The 14,124-nt window shown below is 38.3% G+C and overlaps 1 protein-coding gene and 1 non-coding gene across 2 annotated transcripts in view; one reads left to right on the top strand and one right to left on the bottom strand.

Annotated features, from left to right (window-relative positions):
• The window catches only part of CFAP36 (cilia and flagella associated protein 36), a 37,298-nt gene extending 23,890 nt beyond the window's left edge, over positions 1-13,408 (bottom strand). Inside the window, exons 1-3 of the mRNA XM_003787930.2 lie at positions 13,085-13,408; positions 9,750-9,814; positions 9,052-9,153 (exon numbers count right to left, since the gene is read on the bottom strand). Coding sequence (XP_003787978.1) covers positions 9,052-9,153; positions 9,750-9,814; positions 13,085-13,199 — 282 coding nt within the window. The 5' untranslated portion in view covers positions 13,200-13,408. The remainder of the gene's footprint in view (positions 1-9,051; positions 9,154-9,749; positions 9,815-13,084) is intronic.
• Positions 5,791-5,897, top strand: LOC111724591. The gene has a single exon (XR_002772861.1). It is a non-coding gene; the product is annotated as a U6 spliceosomal RNA (small nuclear RNA).
• Positions 13,409-14,124: the final 716 nt, after the last annotated feature.

The raw sequence follows: 14,124 nt of genomic DNA, 5'->3' as shown, positions 1-14,124 counted from the left end.
CACTCTTTTTTTTCTTTTTTGGCCAGGGCTGGGTTTGAACCCACCTCCTCTGGCATATGGGGCCAGCGCCCTACTCCTTTGAGCCACAGGCACCACCCCCTATTTTCACTCTTACCTCTTCCAGGTTTAGGTATGTTTAGATACACAAATACTTTCCACTGTGTTAAAACTGCCTACAATATTCAGTACAGTAATATGCTGTACAGTATATAGCTTAAGAACAATAGACTGTGCCATATAGTCTAAATATGTAATAGGTTATACCACCTAGGCATTTATAAGTACACTCTATGATGTTCACACAAGAAAGAAATCACCTAATCATTCATTTCTCAGAATGTATTATTGCTAACCAGTGTGTAACTATATTTTTTTAAAAAAGAAAGATCCAAAATCAATACTCTAAGATTCTACTGTAGGAAACTAGAAAAATAAGAACAAATTAAAAACAAAGTAAGCAGAAGAAATAATGGATAAAATTGACAAAAAGGAAATTAATAGAGAAAAATCAATGAAAACAAAAGCTGATTCTTTAAAAAGATAAATAAAATCAATAAACCTCTAGCTAGATTAAGTGAGAAAAAAAGCAAAGCCACAAATTACTATTACAATATCAGAAATGAAAGAGGGGCTACTGATCTCATGAATAATAAAAGGATAATAAAGGAATTCTATGAATAACTCCACGTCCACACATTTGATTAACTTAGATGAAATGGACCAATTCCTTGAAAAACACAACCTGCCAAAACTCATACAAAGAGAAATAATCTGAATAGGCCTGTATGCATTAAGGAAGCAGAATCAATAACTAAATAACTTTCCAAAACAGAAAGCATTGGGCCCAGATGGGTTTACTGGTGAATTCTACTCAAAATTTAAGGGAGAAATTATACCAATTCTCTACTATCTCTTCCAGAAAATAAAAGGGGAGGGAATACTCCACAAGTCATTCTATGAGGCCCTCATTACCCTGATACCAAAACAAGACAAATACATTACAAGAAAGAAGAACTACAGATCAATATCTCTCTTAAACAGAGATGCAAAAATCCTCAACAAAATGTCAGTAAATTAAATCTAGTGATATACAAAAATAATCATTCCCCAGTCAAAGTAGGATTTATTCCACATATACGAGGCTGGTTCAACATTTGAAAATCAACCAATATAACGGATATCAACAGACTAGAGAAGTATCATATCAACAGATGCAGAAACAGCATTTGACAACACACACACACACACACAAAAAAACTCTCAGCAAACTAGGAATAGAGAACAATATCCTCAACCTGATGGAGAACATCTATTCTTTAAAAACCTACAGTTAACATCACACTTAATGGTAACAAGTTAGATACTTTCCCACTAAGCTAGGTAACAAGACAAAGATGTCCACTCTCACATTCTCCTTCAAAATAATATTGGAAGTCCTAGCTAATACAATAAAATGTATACAGATTGAAAAGGAAGAATAAAGCTGTTTTTGTTCATAGATGACATGAGTATCAGTAGAAAAAAAATTTTTAATCAAATTTTTAAAAGCTTCTGGGCCAGGCATGGTGGCTCACACTGATAATCCCAGAACTTTGGAAGGACAAGGTGGGAGAGGCCCTTGAAGCCAGGAGTTCAAAATCAGTCTCGGCAACATAGTGAGACTTTGTCTTTACAGAAAATTTTAAAATTTTAGGTGTGTTGGCATATAACTATAGTCTATTCAGGAGACTGAGGCAGGATTGTTTATGCCCAGGAGATCAAGGCTACAGTAAGCTGTGAGCATGCCACTGCACTCCAGCCTGAGTGACAGAGCAGAACCCTGTCTCAAGAAGAAAAAAAGAAAAAAAAACTTCTAGAACTAATATGCACTTATAGCAAAGATGCAGGATACAAAGTTACTACGTAAAAGTTAAAGGCTTTCCTACTTACCAGCAATAAACAATTAGAATTTGAAATTTAAAACAACACCATATATATTAGTACCACAAAAAGAAAATACAGTAGAAGCTTCATAGTTGACCACTTCCCTACATTGATCACCCCCTTAAGTTGACCTAATTTTCTTACACAGGACGTGTACCACATATACGTACCAGTACACTAGGCCTAGTTCCCTATGTTGACCACTTAACCTATGTTGACCAGTTTGTTACTGTCCCTTGGGTGGTCAATTTACAGAGGCTCTACTGTACTTAAAATTAAATCTAGGCCAGGGTCCATGGTTTACACGTGTAATCTCAGCACTTTGCTCCCACACAAAACCCTGCCACTGAACCCACCTCCCTGCAACACCACTACAAAAAATTATAAAAATTAGCCAGGGATAGTGGTGCGTGCCTATAGTCCCAGCTAGTTGGGAGGCTGAAAGCAGGAAGATGCCTTAAGCCCAGGAGTTTGAGGTTGCAGTTAGCTATGATGACATCAATGTACTCTTATCTCTAGCAACAGATAGAGATCCCTCTCAAAAGGAAGGAAGGAAGGAAATAAATCTAACAAAAGATACATAACAGCTATATGAGAAAAACAAAAAAGTTGATAAGAGAAATCAAAGATGATTTAAATAAATGGGAAATTATTCCATGTTACATAAAGAGGAAAACTTGATATTGTTAGCATGTCAGTTCTTCCCAACTCAACCTATAGAGTCAAACAAACCCAATCAGAATCCCAGCAAGTTATTTTATGGATATTGATAAACTGATTCTGCAATTTATGTGGAAAGGAAAATGACCCAGAGTAGTCACACAATATTGTAGAATTGAACAAAGAACAAAGTTAGAGGACCGGCATTATCTGACTTCAAAATTTACCTTAAAGTTACAATAATCAGGACAGTGTACCATTGGTTACATAGCAGACAAAAAGATAAATGGAACCCAATAGAACCCAAAAATCGACCCACACAAACACAGCCAATGGATCTTTGGGAAAAACAACAGTCTTTTCAGTAAATGGTACTGGAACAACTGGATATCCACATGCTAAAAAATTACCATTGACCCTACATCTCTCCCAGAAATGATCTCAAAATAGATTGCAGACTTAAATGTAAACACAAAACTTCCAAAAGGTAACACAGGAGAAAAATTAGAGTTTGGCAATGACTTTTTAGACACAATACAACAAGCATAACTAATGAAAGAAAAAAATTGATAAAGCAGACTTCATTTAAAAAATTTCTTCTCTGTGAAAGATACTGTTGAGAGAATTAAAAGAAAAGCCACAGAAGAAAAATTTTGCAATTTCCAAAAACATTTATCTGATAAAGGATATCCAAGCAACTCTTAAAGCAACAATTAGAAATAAACTCTCAAAAAATGAAAGTAACTCTTAAACCAACAAATAGAAAACAAATGACTCAACTAAAAACTGAGCAAAAGAAAACAATGAGTTACCACTAGACACTTTAGAAATGCTAAAATCCAAAAAACCAACAATACCAAGTGTTGAGTAGGATATGGAGAAACAGGAACTCCCAGTCATTGCTGTTGGAAATGCAAAATGGTACAGACATTTTAGAAGACAGTTTGGCAACTTCTTACAAAGCTAAACTGTCTGATTCTGTGATTCAGCAACCCCATTCCTAGGTGTTCTCCCACCCCCAGGTCTATCTTCTCTGAATCCTTGGTGTTTATCAAAATGAGCTGAAAACTTTATATCCACACAAAAGCCTACATTTTATGGCAGCTTTGTCATAATTGCCAAAGACTAGAAACAATCAAGATGTCCTTCAAAAAGTAAATAGGTAAACAAACTGTGGTACTTCCATAAAATGGAATATTATTTAGTGATAAAAAGAAATGAGCTATTAAGGCACAAATAGAACCACCTTAAATGCACATTGATTAGTGAAAGAAGCCAATCTGAAAAGGACACTTACTCTATGTTTCCAATGATATGACATTCAGGCAAAATCATAGAGGTAATAAAAAGACCTGCAGTTGCCAGGGGTCTAGAGCAAGACCAAAAGGGATGCATATGTAAAGCACAGGAAATTTTTAGGACAATGAAACTATTTTGTATGACACCTGACAGTGGATACATGACATGTATTTGGCAAAACCCATAGAACTATACAACGGCAAAGAGAGAAACCAAACGTCAAACTACAGACTTTAATTGGTAATGACGTATTGATATTGGTTTATGAATTATAACAATGTACCAAATGGTGCGAGGGAAATATTAAATTGGAGAAATAGTACTATATGCTCAATTTCCTATAAATCTGAAACTGTTCTAAAAAATAAAGTCTATTACTTTTTAAAAATCTTACAAGCACTCACACAAAATATTGTTAAATAAATATCTTGTGCATATTTTTAGAAAGTAAATGGTAACATTACATATGTAATCTTTCAACTGGGCAAATTATTGATAAAAAAGAATAATTTTCCCAAATTACTATTATTATAAAACAAATGTTTCTGAAAGTGTTATTTCCATCTTAAAAAGGTCACAGCAAATCAAGTAAAAAACAAAAACAAAAATACTTTCATTTCTTGCCATTAGAAGTCCCTGGCTTTGGCCATACATGAAATTAACAATAGCTTTATCCTCACCAAAAAACACAAGCAATGAAGGAAGTCAGTTTTGTCTGTTTCAACTGGAAAATACCACAGTTTTTCAGAATGATCAAAGTTCACTAATCTAAATTCCAAACTTTAAGGCCAGGCACAGTGTCTCATGCCTGTAATACCAGCACTCTGGGAGACCAAGGCAGGTAGACTGCCTAAGCTCAGGAATTCAAGACCAGCCTAAGCAAGAGTGAGATGCTGTCTCTAAAAAATAGCCGGGCGTTGTGGCAGACACCTGCAGTCCCAGCTACTTGGGAGGTTGAGACAAAAGGATCACTTGAGCCCAAGAGTTTGAGGTTGTTGTGAGCTATGACACCACGGCACTCTACCAAGGGCAAGAAAGTAAGATTCTGTCTCATTAAAAAAAAAAAAATCCAAAGTTTAACTGAAGATGATTGGAATAATAAATCTCAGTATTTATTACACCATATTTTTCTGAACTATTTAGAAGGATATCCTAATTCATGGGCATTTTTTTAGAACTACACATATACAACCAAAAAAGCCATACTGTTAAAAAGTTGTGTTTTCTTTGTTTTTTAACTAGAGCTCTTTATGTGATGCACTCCTTGCCTCTCTGCCTGGCTTTAATACACAGAGTATACCAGGATCAGTGGTCTAAGGCAATGATGAGCAAACAGGTGAAAAGAATTTTTCAGATGTATTTTAGATACCCAATGAAAGTGGCAGCTAATTTAGAAACTCAAAACCGAACTAAGCAAACCAAACCAACACAAAAATGACTTGGTAAATTACCTAGGGCAACCAACTGGTTTCTTTAGTTCATTCATCAGTGCTTCATATTGGCATAATTTAATCTACAGGTATAAACACATAAAATATTACTGCTGCCAAGCAGTAAATGTGCTTCAAGCTGTTTTTCCAGTAATGGTGACAGCCTTGTTCTGATTCAATATTGCTATCTGCTATCTAAAAGTTTGCTGCAGTAGAGAATAATGCTAACTAGTCCACACAGGGATTGAATCCATGACCCTGGCCTAATTAGCACGCTGCTAATCAACCACTAAAATAGCTACCATTAATCAAGAGGTGCTTCCATTTATTTATAGACCACCTGAGATACACCAGGCATTGTGCTCAATGCTTTATGTACACTAGCTCTGAAATGTCACAAAAACCTTTCAAAGTAGATGCTATCCCTATTTGATAGATATGGAAACTAAGAATCAAAATGGTTAAGCAAGTAAAACAGGTGCTCGCTTTGGCAGCACATACACTAAAACTGGAACAATACAGAGAAGATTAGCATGGCCCCTGAGCAAGGATGACACGCAAATTTGTGAAATGCTACAGATTTAAAAATAAACTTAAAGAAAAAGTAAAACTGTAAAGTAGCTTATGTCTTGAGGTCTTACAGCTAGTAGGCTTTCCTCTTTGTGTGTAATACGATTGGAGAATAAAAGTGAAAGGTATGCTGATCTTAATTTGAAAACAATATTTTAAAACTCTGATACACTCTACCTTTACAAATAATTTAAAGTTATCCTGATAATGCAAACAAAAGATAGTTGGTGTCTCCTATTACTGTGAACACCTTCATTCACAAATTTAGACTCATTCACAATAGCTTAAGAGGTTAACAAGTTAACAAAGCAGAAAAGTACTCCTAAAAAAGAAAGAAAATAAAAACAAATACCAATGGTTTAAAAGAAATTTAGATATCAGTTAATAGTTTTCAATAAAATTGTTCCTATTCAACTAAAAAAAGAAAAAAGCCTGATGTTGTTACTCAGACCAAAATTATGTGTTCATACCTTGTAGAATTATATAATCATAGAATTAAAAAGAACTGTATTTCATAGAATTATAAACTAATAACATCTTATTTTTTTAATGTAGGCATATCAATAATAACTTTTTTTAAACAGAGTGCCACTCTGTCACCTGAGTAGAGTGCCATGGTGTCAGAGTTCATAGCAACCTCAAACTCGGGCTCAAGCAATTGTCTTGCCTCAGCCTCCCAAGTAGCTAGGACTACAGGCACCTGCCACAATGTCCAGCTAGTTTTTCTATTTTGGGTAGAGACAGGGTGTCTATCTTACTCAGGCTGATCTCAAACTCTTGAGCTCAAGAGATCCACCTGCCTCAGCCTTCCAGAATGCTAGGAACATGTTCTCAGAGGGCATAAGTCACTGCAGGCAGCCTAAATAGTATTATTTATTTAATGTTATGTGATATTAAAGATTTTCTATCTCTAGAAACAGAGGGGATCTTTTTTTTTTTTTTTTTTTTTTTGAGACAGAGCCTCAAGCTGTCCCCCTGGGCAGAGTGCCGTGGCATTACAGCTCACAGCAACCTCCAACTCCTGGGCTCAAGTGAGTCTCCTGCCTCCGCCTCCCAAGTAGCTGGGACCACAGGCGCCCGCCACAAGGCCCGGCTATTTTTTGGTTGCAGCCATCATTGTTGTTTGGCGGGTCCGGGCTGGGGATTCGAACCTGCCACCTTAGGTGTACGTGGCTGGCGCCTTAGCCGGTTGAGCTATAGGCGCCGAGCCAACAGAGGGGATCTTTAAATGAGAAGTTGTAAAAGGTGAACCAGGGGCAGCGCCTGTGGGTCAGTGGGTAGGGCTCCAGCCCCATATACCGAGAGTGGTGGGTTCAAATCCGGCCTCAGCCAAACTGCAACAAAAAAAAAAGCTGGGCATTCTGGCAGGCGCCTGTACTCTAAGCTACTCAAGAGGCTGAGGCAAGAGAATCACCTAGGCCCAGGACTTGAAGGTTGCTGTGAGCTGTGTGACGCCATGGCACTCTACTGAGGGTGATAAAGTGAGACTCTGTCGGTACAAATAAAAAAGAAAAAAAAAAGTGAACCATACCAGAAAGTGCTGGATTAAATGAGCTCTTTCAGGCCATAACAGCAAGAAAGCTCTTCCAGGCCATAATAGCAAGATAATTTAATAAACTTTTATTGATAACCTGCCAAAAGTTATTGATAATAAACTTTTATTGATAAGGGATGGTGGAGTGAATTAGGGCTGTACATTCTAAGTTTTCATCTCTGAGCTGGGGAAAAAGATACTAAAACAGCTCAAAGGATTTATAACAGGGCAAATAGGCTTGTAGGAAACTATAATTCAAGGCAGAGTATCAGAAATATCAATGTAAAAGTACCCAGTTAAATAAACAAATAAATAAGTACCCAGTAGTGAGGGAGAATGGGTTCTGGTCTGAATAGAAGTAGCAAAGCTGCTCTCCACAAGTAGCATTTTAGTCAGACCCTGATGATGAGAAAGATTTCTCTGAGTTAGAGAAGGGATAGTGGAGTGGATTGGGGAGGAGGCTGTACATTCCAGTTTAAGAGACAGTATTAACAAAGCAAGATACCTGGATGCTTATAAGAGCAAGTGGTCTGGAATGATGGTAGTATATAATGTAGTGAAGAACTACAGCATGAGATCAAGGCTAAAACTACAACTTGGGGTCACATTATGTCATAGATAATCTGCACTATATCTTGCTAAGGAATCACAGTTTATTTGGCAGAAGAGAAGATGCCAAAGCCAGTTTTTGAGAGGAAAACTACCTGGGAGTAGCAACATATCCCTGTCCTCAACCTCTGAGCAAGGGCTCTCAGTTGGATCTCCTGGGCACAGATACTGGCTCTACTACTTACTTAGCTGTAGACTTTGGACCAGTTGCTTAGTATCAGCCCAGTCATAGTCTCACACTCCTGTGTTCAAACAATCCTCCTGACTCAGCCTTTGGAGTAACTGGTACTATAATACCTGCTACAATGCCTGGCTAATTTTTCTATTTTTAGTAGAGACAGGGTCTTCCTCATGCTCAGGCTGATCTCAAACTCTTGCACTCAAGAAATTCTCCTGCTTTGGCCACTCTAAGTGCTAGGATTATAGGCCTGAGCCACTACACCAGGCTAGTTTTCTCCTTCCTTAAATGAAAGTTAAATGGTACAATATCTTAAGAGGTGTTACTAAGATTAAACTAGATAAGACATGTCAAGTTCCTAAAACATTAACTAGCACAAGTTCTCAATAAACATTAGTTATAAATCCACATATTATTGACTTCATCTCAGCTCTGCACATTTAATGAGACAAAAAAGTAGTTCCAAGAGAAGGAAGCCCCAGGAACTAACAGACTCTAGATCTGCTGAGATTAAAATAAGAAACAACTGTAGAATTATCGATAATCTATATAAATATGTAAATAAGGGAGTACTTTGGATAAACCCTGTGATCTTTAAAAAAAAAATCTGTCATCTTATTATAGTTCTAAATTCAGAAAGTTCATTTTTAATTACATCAGTTCATTAATGCCTCAAATTATCATTGGTCAAGGTTGCTCTAAAAAAGAACCTATATATGATGAATTACCTTTTCACCTCTCACAATGCCTAAAATATTATTCTTTGACAATCAAATACCCAAATTTAAGGAAACTCTGGACATTTTTTGTCAAAACTGTATGTTAGCAGAATACCAAAAAGCAAAAACCTGCGATGTTCGGGTCTTTGCCAGAGGAGATGTGCATGCTTCTTGAAATTGATCTTCATTAATTCCAATTTCTTTCAGGTAACCTTCTAACAGCTTTTCAACCTAGAAAAAGAAAGTTTAACTTATATAATTATATACAAAAATTCTAAATATGCAGTTTGCATATTAAGTATTGAGTTCAGAAAAGTATAATCAAATACTTTTTTTATAAATATGAATCTACATAATACTATATAACATGGCAATGACATTATCTTTCACCAACAAAAAGTAAGTTTTTGTAGAAAATCACATGAAAATTTATTTCCTTTACTAGACATAATTAAAGTCAGCATGACTTTATGAAATTCAGCATGGACTTCACAAGTCTTCTGCTACCTAGAGGCATTGTTAAAAATCACAAAACAACCATGAGTAAATGAATAACTAACATATCCCTGGATACATCAGCAGAAGAACCTATAAATAGCTGTCAAACCAATTCTTAGATTGTAGAATAGAAGAGATAAGAAGTCATAAGAATGAGACTCAGAGAACCCCTGGTGCCTAATATAACTGGTAATATTGTTAGAGTAGACTAGATGCTCGTAAAATTTTAAAAATTTTAATAATTTTAAAAATCCATTTTTTTAATTTAAAAAGGCTAAAAGTAATATCATCCTAATTATCTTTAAAAATTAGTGGAAAAAAATACTCACTAGTTCTTTGTATTCCTGATGAATCTCTGTATAGGTCAATTTGCTTTCTTCTTCATCATCAAAAACTAAATTTAAAAGAAAATATTACATAGTATAAAAACAAATCCTTTTATTAAGGCAAATATAAAAATCTACTCCTTACAAATCTACTCCTTAACATCTACTAATGAATGTTCTTACAACCTAGTTCTTGAACTTTGAATCCCTGAAATGTTTCTTCAAAAATATCAAAAATATAAATGAATATATATAAATGTAAGCCATTGATCGTAAACAAGTTTTTCCCCTACTTGAGAAAATATTTAAAACAAACATGATCTCATACTTAAGAAAAATACTAATTTGACTTTTTTTTTTCTTTTTGCAGTTTTTGGCTGGGGCTGGGTTTGAACCCACCACCTCTGGTATATGGGGCTGGCACCTTACTCCTTTGAGCCACAGGCGCCGCCCTTAATTTGACTTTTTTCAATCAATAATATAAGGCAATGATTTCTCCATAAACTTTTAATGGAATATTAAATCAGGCTCCACATTACTGTACTGGAAATTTGCTGATACAAATTTTACGGAAAGTGATTAGGCCATTTATGCTATGGTAGATCAATAAAGAAGTTAAAACATGTAAAACCAAAGCAAATGTTTACTCAATGATCCTATGTGTGAAACAATGTAGATAAAAAAGATACACATTCTCTCCAAAAGCTACAATCTAATTAGGGAAACAGGACAAACTCATGAATTATAAACAATAAACACTTGTTTCATTCTCCCAGAATGATCTTTCTAAAATGCAAAACTAGGCTCTGTGCCCATCACTCAGTAGTTAGGGCTCCAGCCACCTGCACTGGGGCTGGTGGGTTGGAATCTAGCCTAGGCCTGCTAAACAACAATGACAACAACAACAACAAAAATAGCCATTTGTGGCAGGCGCCTGTAGTCCCAACTACTTGGGAGACTGAGGGAAGAGAATTGCTTCAGCCCAAGAGTTTGAGGTTGCTGTGAGCTGTGACATCACAGCACTCCACCAAGGGCAACATAGTGAGATTCTGTCTCAAAAAAAAAAAAAGAAAGAAAGAAAGAAAGAAAGAGGTGGCGCCTGTGGCTCAAAGGAGTGGGGCGCTGCCCCGAATACTGGAGGTGGTGGGTTCAAACCCAGCCCAAGCCAAAAACTGCAAAAAGAAAAAGAAAAAAATTGAAAATGCAAAATAACGTCTGCAATTTTTGGCTTAAACCTCTTTAACAACTGTTTATTATCTAGAGAATAAGCATAAAAGCCTTAAGTCAGACAAGACTTTCATGATTAGATCCCATCTTATCCCCCACCACTCTAAAACCCAAACCTTGCACTCCTAACAATACACAACTACTTGAAACACCTCCAAACATAATACAACCTACTTTCAAACCTCCATGCCCGTGCTTTACTCCACCCACTTTTCCTTTACTCTCTCAACATCTTCAGAATATTCCCAAGTGGCACATCCTCCGTGACCTGCTACCCACTCAACTCTGAGGCTGGTTAGATCCCTGCCTCTCAACTCTTATATGTGTATGTACTGCACCATATGCCTACCTTTATTATAGCAGCTGCCAAAACTTTGTATCGTAATCTGTTTACCTGCCTGTCTTCCCCACTACACTATAAACTTCTCAATCACAAGATTTTGTTTTATCTTTCTATCCCCACCTTCTGACCCAAGGACACACTCAATACATGTTCACAGAAATAAAGGCTGATGTCACAAGTTGTATAAAACTAGTCACTAGATGATCTGTGGTATAGAATAGCACCCTGATAATGTCAAGTCAGTGAAGTATAAACAGTTACTTCAAGTGTCACTGGCATGTCACTTTTATTTATCCTGGCAATTGCTCTATGTAACACTGTACATACAAGCAATAAAGCAGAAACTGAAAACTATTTTCAGTTTATTCTGAAAGCACAGTACATGTTTATAAGGCTGTGAATTACTGATTCTCTGCAAAATCACATAATCAGGTATGTTATTTCTGAGATGTAGTCAATTTTGACATTTGGGGATAAAAAGACGAACAATGCTTTAATTTTAATTTTTTGTCCATTTCAGCATTTAGTTTCAGGGGCAAATAAAATCAAAAGGTGACATAATTTCTTCTTTCTGCTAAAGGAGGTCAGAATCCCACATTCCTTATCAGTCTCATAATGGTATTTTAAATTCTCAAAAAGAGTACAAATAGAATTTATTGTTTGTAAACACCCTTAAAAACTACAACACTTAATTAACTATTATTTGCATTTTTATTATAGCAATGAGAATTGTAATGAAAACATTCAGTGGTCAAACTAAATTTCATCTTCACCAGATTCATGAATCTTAGGGTTGAAAGGTCTCAAAAGGTCATCCAGGAAAACCAACCTTTGGATAGGGGAATCCCCTGTAACATCTCCATGAAGTCTTTATCTGATCAATTCACATACTGCTCGTGTCCTGGGAAGTCACTACCTTCTGAGGCCGACTAACCCATCTCGAAGCACTTCCATCACAGAAATTTGTTTCCCTGTAGCTTGTACCAACTGCTAAGACTCGATCCCACTGAACCTTACCCAAGTCTAACATCCACAACATAAGGAAGACGTTCAATGACGAGTAGATGACTACCCTAAGTCTTGCCTGGCTAAACCACCACAAGAACAGGTGGGCGCTCATTCATATGACATGGTTTCTGGTTCATTTTGCCCCGAATGGGCTCCAATTTGTCTTCAAGAACTGAATGTAGACCTCTAAGCGAGAATACGTCTCATTTGTTAGAAGATAACCACCACCTCCCATTCATTTTCTATATAGCCAATAACCAGAGAAATCAACAAGGGGGATACGAGGCACCGAGATCACTGGCTCTGGACCTGCAGGAGTGATATTACCCTCCTGTACAGCAACTGCTGGTCTGGGCTGAATCATTTCTCCTTTCCTAAACTGACTACTCAAGGCGAACGCTAGGAATTCAGAAGTAAAATGACCTCTTCTCCTCCCACATCACTGGTGAAGGTGTTCAAGAAGCCCACCAAATAGCCCACCTACCCAGGACAAAAATCTGCAGTACACGGTACGGTGGGAAGAATGAGCACAGGAGTAAAGTCTAACGTTTATTAGACATGCGATCGCGTCCAAGGAGAGAGGAGTCACGGTTCCCATTTTCAGGTCCGCGGAGGAAAACACTGGCAGAGTGAAAGCAATTCCTCCCACACAACCAGCTCTAGGCCTGGCCGACAGAGGCGGAGGCAGGGAAAAGAGATGGTTTGCAGTCACCATCTTCCTGCTGGCATGAAAGAGGTGAGAAAGGATTGTTCGTTTTACCTTCACATTTCTGCTCCACAAAGTCCAAGATGGGGATGGACCAGTCCGGGCCTCGCAGGAACCCCGCGATGCTCTCCACCACCCATTCCACCTCGTCCTCTTCTTCTGCAGCCATCCCTTCCCTCACCTCCACTGGGCAACGCGGATCTTAGGCCAGACCCCCGGTATTTGCTAAGGCCTTTCGGCCGCAGGGGACGGAGAGGGAGTCGGGAAAGAGTTGCCCCGCAATCGCCCAGCCACCTTGATAAAAACCACAAACCAGTAACGTAAAATGGTCGCTATGGCAACATGCGTAGCTGCGCCAGGCTGCGGCCCGGAAGTGAAGCCAGCCTCCCCGGAGCTTGAGCTCCTCCGGGAAGGGAGACATTTGAAAAATGTTTCTGATTGGCTGGAAGAGAACAGTAGGAGGATGAAAAAAGTAGCCCTCCGTCTATTGGCCCAGAGTTGTCGGAGCTGAGCGCAGAAGTGTAGCCATTGGCTGGAGATCGTAGGCGGACTCTCCGCGTTCGCCACCGCGGGAAGCGCTTGCGAGCAGAGACGGTGGTTCACGTCTGTAATCCCAGCACTGTGGGAGGCTGAGGAGGGAGAATTGCTTGAGCTCAGGAGTTCGAGACTAGCCTGAGCGAGAGTGAGACACCCCTCCCCCCACCACCACCACTCCTAAAAAAATGGAAAAACCCGAGCCGGGGACCGCGGCGAGCACCTGTAATCCCAGGGGCTTGCGGAAGCTGAGGCAGTGGGATGCCCACAGCCCGAGTCTGAGGTTGCAGTGAGCTCCGACGCCACTGCACTGCACTCTGCTTAGGGGCATAGGGTGGGACTCTGTCTCAACAACAAAACAAAAAGAAATGTCTCAGTTAGGGGCAGAGGTTCCGCGGCCTCGGACTGACCGGACTTCAAAAGGTATAATTCGTCCTGTATCCCTAGCCCCTCATTTTCAGACCTGCTGGCCTGGAAGTGTTTAGAATTAAAGGATTGTCTGAAAATCAGAGCCAGGCACAGTAACTCTGAAAGACTGGCTCTGCAAGTCAGTTTGCATA

The sequence above is a fragment of the Otolemur garnettii genome, unplaced genomic scaffold (assembly GCF_000181295.1).
Source record: "Otolemur garnettii isolate 467f Iridium unplaced genomic scaffold, OtoGar3 scaffold00024, whole genome shotgun sequence".
In the NCBI taxonomy this organism is placed as follows: domain Eukaryota; kingdom Metazoa; phylum Chordata; class Mammalia; order Primates; family Galagidae; genus Otolemur; species Otolemur garnettii.
Note: the sequence above shows the minus strand (reverse complement) of the source record. Positions and strands in the feature narration are given on the sequence as shown.